Below are 16,870 nucleotides of genomic sequence, written 5' to 3' on the forward strand. Positions count from 1 at the left end.
CCACAGTATGCTATGGAAGCCCAGCATATGAAATTATTCAGCTTAGTGTATTTCACAAATGAAAACAATTTAAAAAGACTACTCATTCTTCCGCTATTTTGTACATTGACATCGAATGCTCAGCCACCGAACAAGCACTCTGTAAAAAATCCCCAGGAAGCACTCGAGCAACGATGGAAATACTCGAGAGACCTTTATTTTTAAGAAGCCATGGGTTTTTATTTTTTGGTTTTAAGCGGGAATACAAAGGCATGAAACAGGCGCCCGAAAGGTTGTAAGATGAAGGAAATGACGTTACAAAGAATATCCGAGTCTCTCCGTAAAAATCCGAACCTTTCGTAGAGAGGCAGCCTTTCCCGAGGGCTTCTTAGACGATTGGGGGTGGGGACTAGGGAGCGGGGAAAGGCAGCCACTTCTCGAAAGGCATTCCGGAGATAGGCGAGAATTTCCGTTCACATCCGAAGCAGTCACCGGAAGTTGCCGAACTCCCAGAGAAGGCGCTCTTGCGGCCTACTGCGCGAGGAGAACCTGTGCTGGCAGGCGCCACCACCGTGCAACAGTAGCTAGGCATAAAGGGGCGTCCTCCTCCCTTCTCCACAGCCATGTCGGACTTCGACGAGTTCGAGCGGCAGCTAAATGAAAACAAACAGGGTAAGCAAGCGTAGTTGGGGGCAAGCAAGTCTGCTGGGTTCAACGCCAGAGGGAGAAGAAAGAAGTACGAGGTGGTGGCGGCGCTCCCCTTTAACCGCTGTCCGCTCCGTTCTTCACACCGCTGGTTTTCGACGCGGTCCATGGGCTGGCCCCGTTTAAGAGAAGGGTTGGAAATCCTAATTTGGCGCGAGTCTGAAGTGGTTCGTGGGGGGCGGGGGGTAGGAGACGAGGCCGCGTGCCCCGGGACCGTTGGCCGAGTGCACGGCGTGCGTTTAAAAAGGAGGGGGTCAAGGAAAGGTGGGGGGGAGCCCTCAGTTTTTCGGGGGTGGTCCAGAAATGGAGTACGCACGTGGTGCGCCCTCCCCTTCCTGGAGCCGAGCGAGTAGGCGAGACCGGCACTTGGGAAGGACATCCCTGCTAGGGCGGAAGATAGGCGAGCCGCGGAGCGTGCTTGGTTAGCTGCAAGTTGGACGAAATCTGCTCGGCCACTTTCCTCGGGCTTCATGGTGGAAAGGAAGCGAGTGGTGGCCTGGCTTCCTAGGCCCGCGGGAAGCTGTTCCTCAGCGTTACTAAAGCCATGTGGCCTGACGCCTCAACTGTAACAGGATCCCAGAGTTGGAAGGGACCTTGGAGGTCTTCTAGTCCAACCCCCTGCTCAAGCAGGAGAAGCTATGCCATTTCAGACGAAGGGTTGCCCCAATCTCTTCTTCAAATCCTCCAGTTTTATATGAAGAATATGACATTAAAACAAAAATGGATCCTATTGTGGGAAGCTACCCCCCTCCTAGAATAATGAAAGATTTTGAGGAATATTTAAAAAGGCAGGTTATATTTCCCAAAAGGAGAAATGTGGTTTTTTTAAAGACAGAAAGCAACCCCCACTTTCCTTAATAGCCCACAGCAGATGTCAGCACTTAGAGAGAAAGCTTATTGAAAAAAGACAAGTATCTAGATAGCTATTCATAAGCAAATAGCCATCACCCAAGATCCAACACAGGATGAAAACCATTAAGCCACAATAGGAATTACTCAACACCCTTTCAGAATACAAGGCCCTTCATTGCATCACCCTCAGAAACTTCAACCAAACTTAGACAAACACCTAGGATTGCAGCCCATTTTTGGCCTCCCCGGCCTCCAGAAGCACACTGCTGGCCAAAAATGGGATATTCTTGTAGAAGGACAGCATCCCTAAAACAGCACAAAATGTTCAGGATCATTGGTCTTTGGTTGAACATCTGATCAGATCTTTATCACCTGGAAGCCAATGATACAAACCCTACTCTTGAGTAACCTTTATAAAAGGTTACAAGGGAGAGGTTCCAATAAATTTATTTTCCAACCATTTTTGAATTAAATGGCCACTATTCCGATAGTACTTTCAACAAACAAAATCTGCTCAGAACAAAAACATATTTGGGAGAAGTGAAGCAAAGGTGTTTACAAAAGTGTAAACACACAACTGGAAGCCAAGTTATCAATAGTTACATCCCTGCAGCTTTCCAGATAGGGTAGAAAGAACAACTGAAAAACCCCACTATATCCAATTAGCACCTGGACGAACAAGTGAATTCCACTGACCTAAAAAATGTGGATGAAGAATAAGTAATAAATGCCTGCAATACCTGGTAGAAGAGATAGGAAAATGGTTATAGTAAAGAACTGTGGAAGGAAAGAAGGGCATCTTAAGCCTGTGTCAAACGCCCACCATGACCATGCCCACCCCTGGCCACCAGGACCCCTGGCTGTCCGAGGTCAAACACAACCCTGATGTGGCCCTCAATGAAATTGAGTTCCACACTCCCGCAATAGAGCCAGCTATGACCCCTACTACATAACCCAAATAACATTTTCTAGTTCTAAAACATTGTTTGTGTGCAGCACAGTTGCATCAGTCTTCTCCAGTCTCCAAAACAGTTCTGTTTAAGATCTATTGTTCTTCTGTGCGCTGCTTGGGGAATCCACGCATGGGTTAACTTTGTCCATTATCCTAGAGACTGAGTTATGTAATTGTTAACCACGCCTCCTCTGACTGGATAGCCAGTTTTTAAACTCAGTCCAGCCTAAGGAGACGTAAAACAATTTGCTCTAGGACTAATAGGCAAATTATTATTATTTTTTTTCAATTTTTCAATTTTATTAACAAACATGTAAAATACACACAAAACTTAGACGTACAACACATTTACATAATGCAATACAAACAGGAGCTTCCTGTTCTTTCTAATAGCAATTATCAATCGATACCGCTCACCTTATATTATTTCCCCTTCTGTTGTATTTCATTTGGATTTCACCATTCATAACTCTCTTATTTTACTTATAACTATTATTTTTGAGTTTTGTTATATTCATTCATTGATTCTTGTTTCTTTCCTCCATCCACCTATACCATTTATCCCATATCTGATAGAATTCTGATTCTTCTTTTCCCTGAATTTCTTTAGTTAATTTGTCCATTTCAGCACAGTCCATAACCTTTATTATTATTACATCTTCGCTTGGAGTTAGTTTGTTTTTCCATTTCTGGGCAAAAGCAATCCTTGCCGCCGTAATTATATGTAGTATTAAATACTGGATTTCTTTTTTGTATTTTGCAGACATTATTCCTAATAAAAAAATTTCAGGTTTCCATTCAATTTTAACCCCCTTTATTGCCTCCAGCCAATTTTTGATCTTTTTCCAAAATTTTTTAGCCTCCTCACAGGTCCACCATAAATGGTAATATGTTCCGTGTATCGATTCACATTTCCAACATTTTGGGGAGGTATGTCTTGAGATTTTAGCTAACCTTGTTGGTGCCAGGTGCCATCTATAAAACATTTTGTACTGGTTTTCCTTGTATGCAACTGATCATGTCATTTTTAAGTTTGTTCCCAAATTTTTTTCCCATTTGTCTAATTCAATATTATAGCCAAAGTTCTGTGCCCATTTTATCATTTGTTCTTTCACAATTTCCTCTTCCATTTTATACTTCAGGAGAAATTTATATATTCTCCCTATCATTTTTCTATCTGAGCTTTGAATAATTTTATCCAATTCGTGTGGTTCTGTTTCAATGTCATATAATTTGGTATCTTTATTGTATTTCACTTTGATTTGAAGGTAAGTTAGCCAATCAAATTTCATGTTCTGTTCTGCCAATTCTTCAATTGTTTTTAAATTTCCCTGTCTATCAATTAAGTCTCTATATCTTAGCATTTTGTTCAAATCTATAAAATTTGGATGGGTCGTCCTTTCTGTCGGTGATAGCCAATTCCGAATTTTCACATAGTGGATTTTTTTTATTTTGAGCCATTTTTGCAATAACGCTCTTCTAATTAAATGATTTTGAAAGTATTTGTGTGCTTTATTTTTATCATCCCATAGGAATGTATGCCAGCCTGCTTGCAAATCATGGCCTTCCAAGGTCAAAATTCTTTTATTCTTTAGCTCTATCCAGTCTTTCACCCATGTTATTGTTACTGCTGATGCGTATAGATCCCAATTTGGTAATGCTAAACCTCCCCTCTTCTTGCTGTCTTGCATTGACTTTAGTTTTTTGTTGCTTCTGGTTTGTATCTGACTCATTCTTCAGGATTCCAAATCTACAGGATTAACCAGCGGTGATTCTAAATCTGACTGTTGTGGCAGGGCGACAGTTTGCTGTCAGCCCGACATTCATTCTCTCGGCTTTCAACCCCCCACGGCTCTAGTGGCCGGGGGAGGAGAAGGAGAGTTCCAGCCGTTCAGGATTCCCCCCCCCCCTTTTAAGTAATTTTGCCGTTTTACTTCTATGCGCTTGAGAGTAGGTGTGCCGCTCTCCGTTTGCCGTTGCCGTGGTTAGGGGGGTCAGTTCGCCGCCCCCGTGCAGGGCTCGAAAGTCGCGACCCGCTAATAGTGCTGCTGACTCGGCGCGTGGCCGCGCTGTTGGTTGCCGCCGCTTCTTGCCACTGTTGTCGCGCAGGGAAGCCGCCGTTGGTCACGCAGGCCGCCGCCTGTCAGCAGGGCTCCGGCCGAGCAGCGGGCAGTTGATTCCGCTTATTTGAATTTTGTAACTGGCGCCATTTTGGAAGCAGCCGCCATTTTGAATTGCCTTTTTGCGCGCCAAGTGCAGACGGAAGGGGGCATATCTGGGACTTTCGCGCCCTTTTTCTTAACGGCTTATTTTCCAGAGTTCCTGCTGTCTCAAGGTCTGATTTGCAGCCAGGAGCTTCGCTATTCGTAGCAGCACTACTGAGCATTTGGCCTTGAGGTTGAGCCTTCTCAAATTGAACCATTCGTATATTAGCATGGCGGATCAGGCTGTCTCTGGGGGTAGCGCCGGGGCTTTCATCTCCCCCTCCTATCCACCGCGAGTGCTAGGTCGGGCAGGGCCACCACCAGGGCCTCTAGCAGAGCGCGTGCCTCTTCTGCAGCACCAGACAGGGCCGCCAGGCGGGAACAAGGCCAAGGCCGCGGCAAATTCCACAGTGGCCACTGGCAGTTCATCGCCCATGCTGACCGCTTTGGGCCGTTCCCCGGCTTCTTCCATCGCCCCGGCGGGAACCCACGGGTGGTCCCCAGACCAAAATCTGATCCAGAGGGCGGAATATGAGGAGGGGGAGTTGGAGGCCCAATCTGCCCCCACCCTTTCTGAAGTCAGCCTAGCCTCAGCCCAGGGACGTTCGCGCGCTAGGCCCACGGCTACAGTTATGCCTACGGCCGCAGGCCTCAGGCCCGAGGAGGGAGTCGAATTAGACCTTCCCCCTGGCCATCATCAATTAATTTCTGCTGCCATAACGCAAGGGGTGGATGCGGAACTGCAACGCAGGGCCCAATTACCCAGGCCAGCAGCCTTAGCCAGGGAGCCTGTTACCACTCAGGCTGACCCTCCATCGCCCTCCCCTCAATTTATAGCGAGGATTCGATCCTAGGCGAGGAGGGTGAGGTGGCTGACATTGAATTCTCGGATGATGAGGGCTTAGCACAGGACAAGCTAACCTCCTCAGGGTTGTTCCGCCCAGTGCTATTCAAATCCCTGCTGTATAAGGCGAAGGCCACCACCAACAGGGGGGGGCACCACTCAGGCAAGCACCGTGGAAGGGCTTGATTCTACCGAACGGCTGTTTGCAGAACAAGTGCAGGAACAGGAGGTCATCCCCTTTCCAAAATTGTTCCTTGATGTGGTCCAAAAGCAATGGACACAACCCACAGCTGTCCCTCCCCCCAGTAATGGGGACAGGAAGCTCTATGCCTCCACACCAGAGCTGGATGCCATCCTCCAATTCCCCACGGTGGATCCGCCAGTGGCGGCATCGGCCTCTCCAGCCCTAATCCCATCCGAAATTTCGGAGGGCCTTAAGGCAGAAGACCGCAAAGCCGAATTGGTCTTACGCAAGACCCACCAGGCTGCGGCCTGGGCCTTGCGAGTGGCCACAGAGGCTTCATTCTTTAACCGGATCTCATTGGTCTAGGTTTGACAATTACAGGGCAGGCTTGCCCCCGAGGACATGCGCCTCCACCAGGATGTCAACAAGCTGGTGGCGGTGCTGGAATTTTCCTCAGATGCTACCCTCAATGCGGCAGAATTCGCATCTCGAGTGGTAGCATCCAATGTGGCGTCCCGTCGCCTCCTTAGGCTCTGCCATTGGCAGGCTGACCTCTGCTCCAAATGGTGCTTAGCACCCACACCCTTCAAGGGTGGACCCCTGTTTGGCGCCGTGCTTGACCCTATCCTGATTGAGACAAGGGACAAGCACAAGGTGCTCCCAGTCACCAACAGGCGCACGGACAGAAGACAGCAACCCTACAATGCGACCCCTTACGTCCCCCAATTTAACAGATCCTACATGCAGCCACAGGATCGGCCGCAGGACCGATCCGCGGGCAGGGACAGGGGGCGCCAGCAGGCCCAGAACCAATCTCAGGGCCGGCGGCCATTTCGTGGCGCCACCAACCGGTCCTTTCAAAGATACCCGTGACTCGGGCGACGGGGGGGCCTATTGGCGGGCGGTTGTCAGCTTTCGCTCACCAATGGGCAGAGGCCACCTCAGACGCCTGGGCCCTTCAGACAGTGAGGCTGGGCCTCACTCTGGAATTTCTTACCATCCCCCCGAGGCGGTTCATCAGATGTCAGGTAAAGAGGCGTCTGATGGACACCGAGATCCAACACCTTCTCGATATCAACGCCATAGAGTGGGTGCCCAAGGGACAGGAACGACTAGGGTTCTATTCTATTCTCTTTCTAGTCCCCAAGAGCTCGGGAGGATGGTGGGCCATCCTAGATTTGAAAACGCTCAACCTTTATCTAAAATTTCAAAGATTCAAGATGCAGTCCCTAAGAAGCATCTTAGCCTGCATTCGACAGGGCGACTGGCTGACCTCTGTCGATATCAAGGAGGCGTACCTCCATGTGCCCATCTTTCCGGCACATCGGAGGTTCCTGAGATTCAATTTTGCGGGCCGTCATCTACAATACCGGACCCTACCGTTTGGCCTTTCATCGGCTCCACAGACTTTCACGAAGCTGCTGACGGTCGTAGCCGCCTCCCTCCGATCACTACCAGTCAGGGTGAATTGTTACCTAGACGATCTCCTGGTCCTATCGTCATCCTGGGACCAGGCCATCCAGGACATGCAGTGCATGATCGACTCCCTGCAGCGGCACGGGTTCATTCTCCATAGTGAGGGGGGAGGAGTATCCAGGATGGGTTAACCTTATCCCCCAGCTGATTGGACTGAGTCAGATAAGCTCTTGGGACACGCCCCTTGCCCACCAGGCACTCTCCATTATTTGACTCAGTCCTCAACTGGACAGATTGCCATCCTGGATCTCCAAGAGCAACTTTAAGAAGAAAAGAAGAAGAAATCAGCAAGCAGCCGCAATTGAGTTGGAAAGCTCCCAAAGCGGCAGGAAATATTTGCCAAAAGCCCCCTTAGGGGGGCGGCAAGCTGCCCAGGCGTCTGAGTGAGACAAGGATCACTCAGGGATCGACTCTGCCGGGCAAGCCACCAAACAGGGCACAAGCCTTCCATAGGCAAGCCCTGCTGCGCTGAATCCAGAGGAAAAGGAGCGCGATCGGCTGGAAGGACAGCGCAGGATCCCACCCAGAAGGTGAGCCCGCTGCTGGAAGCTCTGTGAGGCGCCGGAGCGCTCCGCTGCTCCCCACCGGGTTGAGCAGCGAACCGCGGCTTCCCCAACTCCGCGGAGCACCCGCGCCTGCATCCACGTGGCTCACCTCACCGGAGGGAGCCACGAGCAGAGCCTAGCTCCCCCAGCGCCAGAGAGAGGCAGAGGGCAGCGAGAAAACAGCGTGGGAGGCGCGCGGCAGCTCCTAGAAGCACAAGCCGCAGGCAGAGGAAAACTTTTTAAAAAGCGCGCCCTTTCTACTGCTGGCGGGCGCCATTTTGAAGCCGGCTGGGACCACATGTTCCAAGATGGCGGCGCCCTGCAGCCAGGAAGAAGCCGGCAGGAGTCCAGCACCTGCAGCAATGGACAGCAGCCCTGCCAGAAGCCCTGAGGAACAGCCAGAGGTAATCACCACCGCTAGGGCTGCCCAGGGAGGGGGGGGGAGGAAAGGCTAAGGAGAAGAGAAAGCACCTTCCCCTCAGGGCAGAGCTGGAAGAGGGTGGTCACAAGCCTGCCAAAGCCTCCAAGTATGAGACTAGAAGGCACAAGAGGCTGGAGGAGATCTATAAGAAGGCAAGTGGGCACCAATCCACCCCAAGCCTGGGACAGAAGGGGAAAGCCCCTGGAGCCCCCCCCTCAAGAGGAGCCACAGGGGAGGAACCCCCATTGCAAGCTAGGATCCCAATTGACACCTCAGGTCTTTGGGGTCTCTCTCAGGGGTGGCAGTCCCCTCCACCTACAGCCTCTCTGGGCCCAGCCCTGCCCATGGGAATCCCACTGCTGGCTTCCCCCCCTGCACAGGTGGGCATGGCACCCAGTCAACAACTCCCACCAGGGGTCCCCAACTTCCAGGACCTAATGATGCGGCCTTTCCAACAATGTATGACAGCAGCCTTTCAGCAGCCACAAGCGCAGCCACAGGCGGTGCCAGCACCCAGGGTACCTGAAGACCTGCTGGACCAGGAGGAGGACATCTCCAACTCCTCAATCTCATCGCAGTACGACAGCGACCTGGATTGCGAGGAGGGGGAAGTCAGGGAGGACAAACTCCGAGGACGAAGGTATACCCCCTCCTAAGCCGGCCTTCACGGGGTTGTTCCAGCCCTCATTGTATAAATCGCTTCTGTTCAAGGCCAAGGCAGCAGCCAAGCTGGGAAATAGAGCGACAGAAGCCTCACCCCAATTCCAAGGGTTCTCGGCTGAGAACATCTTTGACGAGAAGGCCATTGAGACTGACACAGTGCCAACCCCCAAGGCCTTCCTGGAGTCAATCAAACGACAGTGGGCAACCCCCACAGCTGGCCCAACCCCCACATCCACTGATAAGACATTTTTCAATGTGGATAAGGACATGGCGGGGGTGCTGGCCCAGCCCTCCATCGATGAGCCGGTGCGGGCACTGCACACCCCAACTCACCTCCCAGGGGAACCAGAGGAGGCCCTGAAGTTGGAGGACAGGAAAGCAGATCTTACTCTCCAAAAGGGACATCAAGCAGCTGCCTGGGCGGTGAAGGCGGCCACCACCGCCTCCTCCTTCAACCGGACGTCCCTACTTTGGCTACAGGAGCTGCAACAGCGGATTCCCGTCACCGAGAGTAGAGCGCACCAAGACATCAATAAACTGGTGGCAGCCATCCAGTTTTCGGCAGACGCCACCTTGTCCGCGGCCAAGTTCGCTTCCAGAGCCATCGCTTCTACAGTCGCATCCCGCAGACTACTGTGGCTGAGACAGTGGCAAGCCGAGGTGCGGCACAAGTGGCGCCTGGCGTCAGCTCCCTTCACAGGAGACTCCCTCTTCGGGACAGCCCTGGATCCATACCTTGTAGAGAACAAGGATAAGAAGAAGGTGCTTCCCACGGCTGCAAAGAAGGGTCAGTCCAGAGTGACGCCTTACCCCAGACGGTCCTACTCCAGGGGACAGGACTTTGGGACTTCCTTCCGGGGTCAGGACTCTTTCAGGGGTTCTGAGGCGGGGTACTCAGGGGCCAGGCAGTACCAGGGGTTTGCTGCCAGACAAAGGTACCCAGATAGGCCGCAGAAAGGCAAACAGCAGAAGCAGCCCTTTTGAGGGGGCGGAGGCGGCGGCGGCGGGCGCTTCTTCCGCAAACGCTGAGGCTAGACCAGACTCGCCTCCCATTGGGGGGCGCCTAGCGTATTTCGCAGATCGCTGGGACCGCTCCACCTCTGATAGGTGGGTGCAACACACCATCAGACATGGGCTGGCCCTGGAGTTCCTTTCCAGCCCCCCTGGGTTCTTCCGAATCTGCCCGGTGTCCAATAACCCGGCCAGGAGGTTATTGATGCAGGAGGCCATACAGCACCTGCTGGATATCCGAGCCATCCAGCCAGTGCCCCTAGAACAGCAAGGTCAGGGGTATTACTCAATCCTTTTTGTCATCCCCAAGGCTTCAGGGGGATGGAGGGCGATTCTGGACCTGAAGCGGCTAAACCGCTTCATCCGCTACAGGAGGTTCAAAATGCATTCCCTCCACTCCATCCTGGAGCGGATCAGGCAGGGGGACCTCCTCACTTCCATAGACCTTACAGAGGCCTACCTCCACATTCCAATCCTGCGAGATCACAGGAGGTACCTCAGGTTCTGTTACCTAGGGCAGCATTTCCAATACCGGGCCTTGCCCTTCGGGTTGTCATCCGCCCCCCGGGTGTTTACCAAGGTAATGGCTGCCTTGGCAGCCCACCTGAGACAGGTTCCGGTTAGAATCCAATGTTACCTGGATGACCTGCTAATACAGTCATCCTCCATTGAGGGGGCCCTAGGGGACCTAGATACAACCATGGCAGCACTAAGGGAGCATGGGTTCTCCGTAAACCTGGCCAAGAGTCATCTTCACCCCTCCACTAGATTAATCCACCTAAGGACTCTGATTGATTCAGAGGAAGGCAAGGTTTTTCTGTCCACAGAAAGACAGAACTCCCTGAGACGACTAGCCATACAGGTGGTCTCGGGAGGTAGGGTGTCTCTAGCCACCCTGTCCAAGCTGCTAGGCACCATGGTCTCGGCCATTGGCATTGTCCCGTGGGCGCGCCTCCACACCAGAGACCTACAATGGTTCCTTTTGCCTTTCCAGCAAAGGCGCAGGAGCTGTTCCCAGACCAAGGTCCGACTCCCGGCAGAAGTCTCCCGCTCACTGATCTGGTGGACGTCCCCCGCGATTACAAAGGGCGAGGTCTTCACCTGCAACCAACCTCGTCCATACTCCACCTTGGGACCGTCATTGACTCGAACAGCTGCGAAGTATTTCTGTCACAGGAAAGACGTCACAGCCTTCACAGCCTGGTGAGTCACGTGATGTTACAGAGATCCTTGCCATTGGCAGTGCTCTCCCAGCTGTTGGGAAAAATGATTTCCTGCATAGACATTGTTTCCTGGGCACGGGTACACGCAAGGCCGCTCCAGTGGTTTTTGCTCCCCTTTCAGAGGGCTCATACCAGCCACTCACAGGTCAGGGTGCACTTGCCACCCAGGGTGCTACGGTCCCTCCGGTGGTGGACATCCTCCAAGCTACTCAAGGGATGTCTTTTCAAGGAGCCAAACCGCATCGTAGTCAGGACGGATGCGAGCCTCTTCGGATGGGGAGCCCACGCCCTGGACCAAGTCGCGAAGGGTCGTTGGATGGACCAAGAATTGAGGAACAGCATAAACTGGCTAGAGCTGCGAGCCATGCGCCTAGCCCTCCACGAATTCAGACACCTGGTGACGAACAGCCACGTCCTAATTCTAACCGACAACGTGGCCTCCAAGGCTCATGTCAACCGCCAGGGAGGCACGCAGTCCAGGTCCCTGATGTTAGAGGTGGAGAGGCTCCACCACTGGGCGGAGAACCGGCTATTATCCATCCTTGCGGAACACATATCGGGCTCAGCCAACATGCAGGTGGATTGGCTGAGCAGGGCTACGGTGGATCAGGCGGAGTGGCGTCTCCACCTGACTCTATTCCAGGAGATCTCCCGAAGATTCAGCCAGCCCGAAGTGGACCTCTTTGCGCAACCTCACAACTCCCAGTTGCCGAGGTTCTACACCAGATACCACATGCCGGGGGCGGAGGGCACCGATGCGCTCCGCAGCCCATGGCCAGAAGGGCTCCTGTATGCCTTCCCGCCACTACCAATCATCCCATTGGTCATCCAGAAGATCCTGTTGGAGTAGGCAGAGGTTCTCCTGATCGCGCCAATGTGGTTGCGTCGTCCGTGGTACGCCGATCTCGTCCATCTGTCGGTATCCAGGCCTTGGAGAATTCCGGACAGGCAGATCCATGTCTCCCAGGGGGCGCTCATCCACCTGAACCCCCAGCTCCTGCAATTAGCTGCCTGGCACTTGGGCGGGCTATCTTGATCCAGCAATGATTCTCAGAAAAGGTCATCGACACAATCCAAGCGGCACGACGACCATCCACATCCCGCATCTACGAGGCCACCTGGCAGGCCTCCTGTAGGTGGTGTCGGACGACCGGCGTTGACCCGACCAAGGCATCAATACCTCAGGTCTTGAACTTTTTGCAGACGGGTTTGGACAAGGGTCTAACGCCCAACACTCTGCGCCGCCAGGTCGCAGCCTTGTCAACAGTGATTAGCGGCAGGCAGAGTCGTCCGCTGACTCAGCACCCAAGAGTCTGTGCATTCCTTAAGGGTTCAACGAACCTCAGGCCACCGGTAGTACATCGCTACCCTACCTGGGGCTTACCTCTCGTACTCAAGGCCCTCACGGCACCGCCATTCGAACCCATTCGCTTGATCAGCCTCAGATTGCTGACTCTCAAAACTGTTTTCCTAGTGGCCATCACATCGGCCAGGAGGGTGTCCGAGCTGGCAGTGCTGTCGGTCCGCACGGACCTCTGCATCTTTCATCCCAGCAAAGTAGTCCTGCGATTGGATCCGACCTTCCTCCCGAAGGTTAACTCCTGGTTCCACCGGGCGCAGGAGCTCATCCTTCCCGACTTCTGCATCCACCCAGTGCATACACGGGAGCATCAGTGGCATCATTTGGACGTCCACAGTGTTCAGAAGGTCGGAGGGACTGTTTGTGTCGTTTCAGCCATCGTCCATGGGACAGAAGGTATCAGCACACACCATCGGTCACTGGTTAAAGGCTTGAATCGCCCTCGCCTACGACAGCCAGTCACAAACGGTTCCCAGGTGCATCACTCCCCATTCCACCAGGAGTGCTGCCACCACAGCGGCCTGGGCGACACAGGCCTCGGTGGAGGACATCTGTAGGGCGGCGACCTGGTCATCACTGTCACCCTTCATCAGACATTATAAAGTGGACACATACGCCTCGGCTGAGGCCTCCTTCGGGCGGCGGGTCTTACAGAGGGTGATCTCATCATCTGGGAACCCTGACCAGCCTGGCTCCCGCCCCTAACTTTCATTGCTTTGGCATGTCCCATGCTTGGATTCCCCAAGCAGCGCACAGGAGAACGAAAGTTGACTTACCTGAACGGTCCTTCTATGTGCGCTGCAAGGGGAATCCAAACTCGGCTTTGGCTGGTTCGGGCATTGTTCAGACTTCATCCACGGATGTGACATTCCACGGTTATGACATGCACCAACTATGACTGTCTGCCTCCTGACTACTGACTGGAGACTCCTACCTGACACATAGACTTACGACCTTCTGGACTATTGTTTCACTTCCTGGTTTGGCTGGGACTTCATACAAAACTGCCTATCCAGTCAGAGGAGGCATGGTTAACAATTTCATAACTCAGTCTCTAGGCTAATGGACAAAGTTAACCCATGCTTGGATTCCCCTCGCATCGCACATAGAAGGACCGTTCAGGTAAGTCAATGGTCGTTTTGTATCTAATTCTGTTTCATATCACACCTATAGTTGGTCTTGTAGTAGTTCAGAACTATTAGAACGTAGTGTTAGTTTTGTTGAAATAACATCCTGCATTCTTGCAATTATAGCTATTGATATATTTTAGTAGCAGATGGCATATCTTTTGATACACTTTTCCTTGTGTTTTACTTTGTTTTTGTTATGTAGCGTTCGTATCTAGAAGTCTCAAACATCTGGGCAGAAATTATGCCCAGGTTTCCTCAGTGTTTTTCAAAATAGAAAGCAAAGACTACTTGGTTTTGACTTTTAAAGAAATTAATTAAATTGTTGACACCATATTTAGATTATCTCATTTTTTGCTTCTTGGGAATATGTTGCAAACGTCTCATGGAAAATAATTATGTGTGTCTCAAGGTATGCATCAAGGGTTTCCAAATTGGGCTATACAAACATTCTACTTGCTAGATTTGGAGATAAACTTTGAGAGAGTTGTGTGCCATATTAATGTTGAGAAATTTTAAAACAATTACCTTGTCTCTATTTTTCCCTTTTGATCCATTTGTTGTTGCCCTTTTCCAGGGGCAATTAAGATAATTCCAGATGGTTATACGACAGACATGACCCAATCATGGTATCACTTTCTTCTTGGCAATGTTTATTTTCTTCAATGTTCTCCTTTGAAAGCCAAAAAAAACACCAGCTCACTGTTTTAGGGAAATGAAATGGTTTGCGGCAACCAGAGATATGTTCTCTGTTCTGAAGCAACAGCTGGATGGCTCACTGTGTTCCATCCTGTTGCCTTTAGAACGTGATAAAGAGAATCGTCATCGTAAGCGCAGCCACAGTCGTTCACGAAGTCGTGACAGGAAACGTCGCAGTCGTAGCCGTGACAGGCGCAACAGGGATCAGCGCAGTGTTTCACGAGATCGCAGGAGACGCAGGTACAGATCCCCAACAAGATATTTTTATACTGATTAGAGAATCTTAGGCAAAACCTCAGAAACATGGATCCTTTTGCCATTCAGAATTATGCAGAATAGTGATTTTTCTGAAAACTAAATTTAGAGAAACAGATTTTTTACATTGTTTGAGACCAGAATAGTAATATTGTCTAATAATCCAGATTTAAAAGGTATATTGGCAAGTGGAACTAATTAATTATCATTGGAAATGAATGGTTATTCAGTTATTCTGCTGAAACTAAATTTGTTAGGAAACTGTGTTCAAGGATCACCAAAATGAAAGTAGTTTTGTCAGTGCTATACGAGAGCATGCTGAAATTGCATGTAGGCAGTATGTCCTGTCAGTTATGTACTGTATCCTTTCTAGTGTTGCCAACTGTTTTGCCTCTGCATATTGGGTGAGTTGGGAAATGAATAATTTTTTGTAAAAAGCCTAACAAACTGCTTCACAATTACATTTCTAGTTTTTTCCTCCTTGCCTTTAAACTTCTGTTTCCTTGGCAGGCAGGACTATTGCAGTCTTTTGCTGTATCATTTATCTTATATGTAGCGTACAAGATGACCTACAAGGTCCCTTCCAATTCTATTATAGCAATAGCACTTAGACTTACCATGTTTCCCCGAAAATAAGACAGGGTCTTTTTTTCTTTTGACCCCCAAAATATGGCCTTGGCCTTATTATTGTGTGTGTGTTATTATTTTCTGGCAGGTGGGGCGGGCAAGAAGTGAGACATGCGTTTTACCTTTCCAGCTGTGTCGCGTTCCTCGCCATTGTGTCCTGGGAAACACGTAAAAAAAACCTTGCGAATTCAAGCAAATTTCTTGAACTCGCAAGAAGGTTTTTTTACAAGGTGCTTCCCTGGACACAATGGTGAGGAATGCGATGGAGCTGCCAGTCTCTGGTAAGCCGTGTGTCTCACGGTGGGGTGCAGTTTGTGGGTGGAAGGTGGGGCAGGGGATGGGGCAGGCCGGGCCACAAGTCTTACCGGACACTGACAGCTCCCATCGCGTCTCTCAGCCAGTCTGTGCAGGGAAACACCTTGCATGGTAAAGAAAAACTTTTTGCGAGTGCGAGCAATTAACTTCTCAAACCCGCAAGAAGTTTTTCTTTACCGTGCAAGGTGTTTCTCTGTACAGACTGGCTGAAAGATGCGATGGAGCTGCCAGTCTCCAGTAAGCCACGTGTCTCGTGGCCCAAAACCTCCCACCCCAATGGCAACAGCATCCTGGCTGCTTCCCTTTCCCGCTGTCTCTTTAGCAAGAGGGGTGGCAGGTGGGGCAGGGCTGAGCGATCCGCTCCAGCTTCCTCTTTCTGCATTTGGTGGTGGCCAGGCGGTTACGAAGCCGTTTCCTCTCCACCTTGATGCGCTCCTGGTCTTCCATGTTAATGGGAGACATGGCAGGCTTTGCACATCCAGCACCGTCTGGGGCTCCTCTTTGAAACCCTGGGTGGGGTGGGGTAAAGCGAGGTCGCAGTATGTAGCTCAGGTTGGCACTGGGGAAGCTGGACGTGGTTCTCAGGGCGCCAGTAGTGTTATAGCTGGTCAAGTTGGTGTACATAGGTGGCACCTGGGGAAGGGAGGCACCATAGCCGCTGCTGGCCGACGAAGCTGCTACCGCGGCCCCGGTTGAGACATTAGGGGGCGGCATGTGGTTCATCTTATGGAGATCATCCAGCGCCTTAACAAAACTGTCAGTGAAGCCATCCTGCTCTTTGGTGACTCCCCGCGGATAGTAGTATTGTCCTGGCAGCATGGGAGTGCTGGTGATCACGCTGTTGCTGTTCTGAACCATAAGGCGCTCCAACTCCGGAGTAGCTACCTTAAGCAAAGAGCTTGCCGCTGTAGCCGATTGGTGCTAAAGTGAGCCTGGGAAGTAGCCAGTGGGGCTGTCTTCTTGACCGCGGAGGTGATGGGGAAGCTGGGACTTCAAGCTGTGGAACAGATTGGCCGACAGGTTCAAAGCCATGTCCGACTTCAGTGCCTTGTAGTCCTGGCTGTAGCCGGAGAAGAAGGAGTCAGGGTAGAAAAGCTGCTCCATCTTCGTGCACATCAGCTGCGTGCTTGGAAGAGGGGGTAGATGGCTATGACCATCCGAGATGGCTCGGTGCTCACAGGAAAGACCTTCTCTATCTGCCTGCCTGGGGCGTGGATCAAGTTCTTCTCCCAATGTGAGGAGAGAGCGCTCCTGCCTCCCTCCTAAGCTTCACTCCCAGATTTCAGAAGAAAAGTGTGTCTTTCCGGTGATTTTTTACATGTGGCAGGTGGGGCGCAAGGTGCGGCGGGCGCTCTTTTTGCCACAGTTATTGGGGGGGAGAGCTTATTTTAGCCCATGCCCTGAAAAGTCAGATTGGGCTTAGTATCG

General features: G+C 51.4%; 1 protein-coding gene and 1 pseudogene across 2 annotated transcripts in view; one reads left to right on the forward strand and one right to left on the reverse strand.

Annotated features, from left to right (window-relative positions):
- The first annotated feature begins 439 nt into the window (after positions 1-439).
- LOC309400527 (splicing factor U2AF 65 kDa subunit-like) overlaps positions 440-16,870 on the forward strand; it is a 56,300-nt gene continuing 39,869 nt past the window's right edge. The window contains exons 1-2 of the mRNA XM_081969094.1: positions 440-651; positions 14,350-14,485. Of these exons, the coding sequence (XP_081825220.1) occupies positions 603-651; positions 14,350-14,485 (185 nt within the window). The 5' untranslated portion in view covers positions 440-602. The remainder of the gene's footprint in view (positions 652-14,349; positions 14,486-16,870) is intronic.
- Positions 15,761-16,558, reverse strand: LOC309400294 (transcription factor JunB-like; annotated as a pseudogene). Its single transcript has one exon. The product of its transcript is annotated as a transcription factor JunB-like (transcript).

Source organism: Natrix helvetica (assembly GCF_964273705.1).
Source record: "Natrix helvetica genome assembly, chromosome: W".
Taxonomy (NCBI): Eukaryota; Metazoa; Chordata; class Lepidosauria; order Squamata; family Natricidae; genus Natrix; species Natrix helvetica.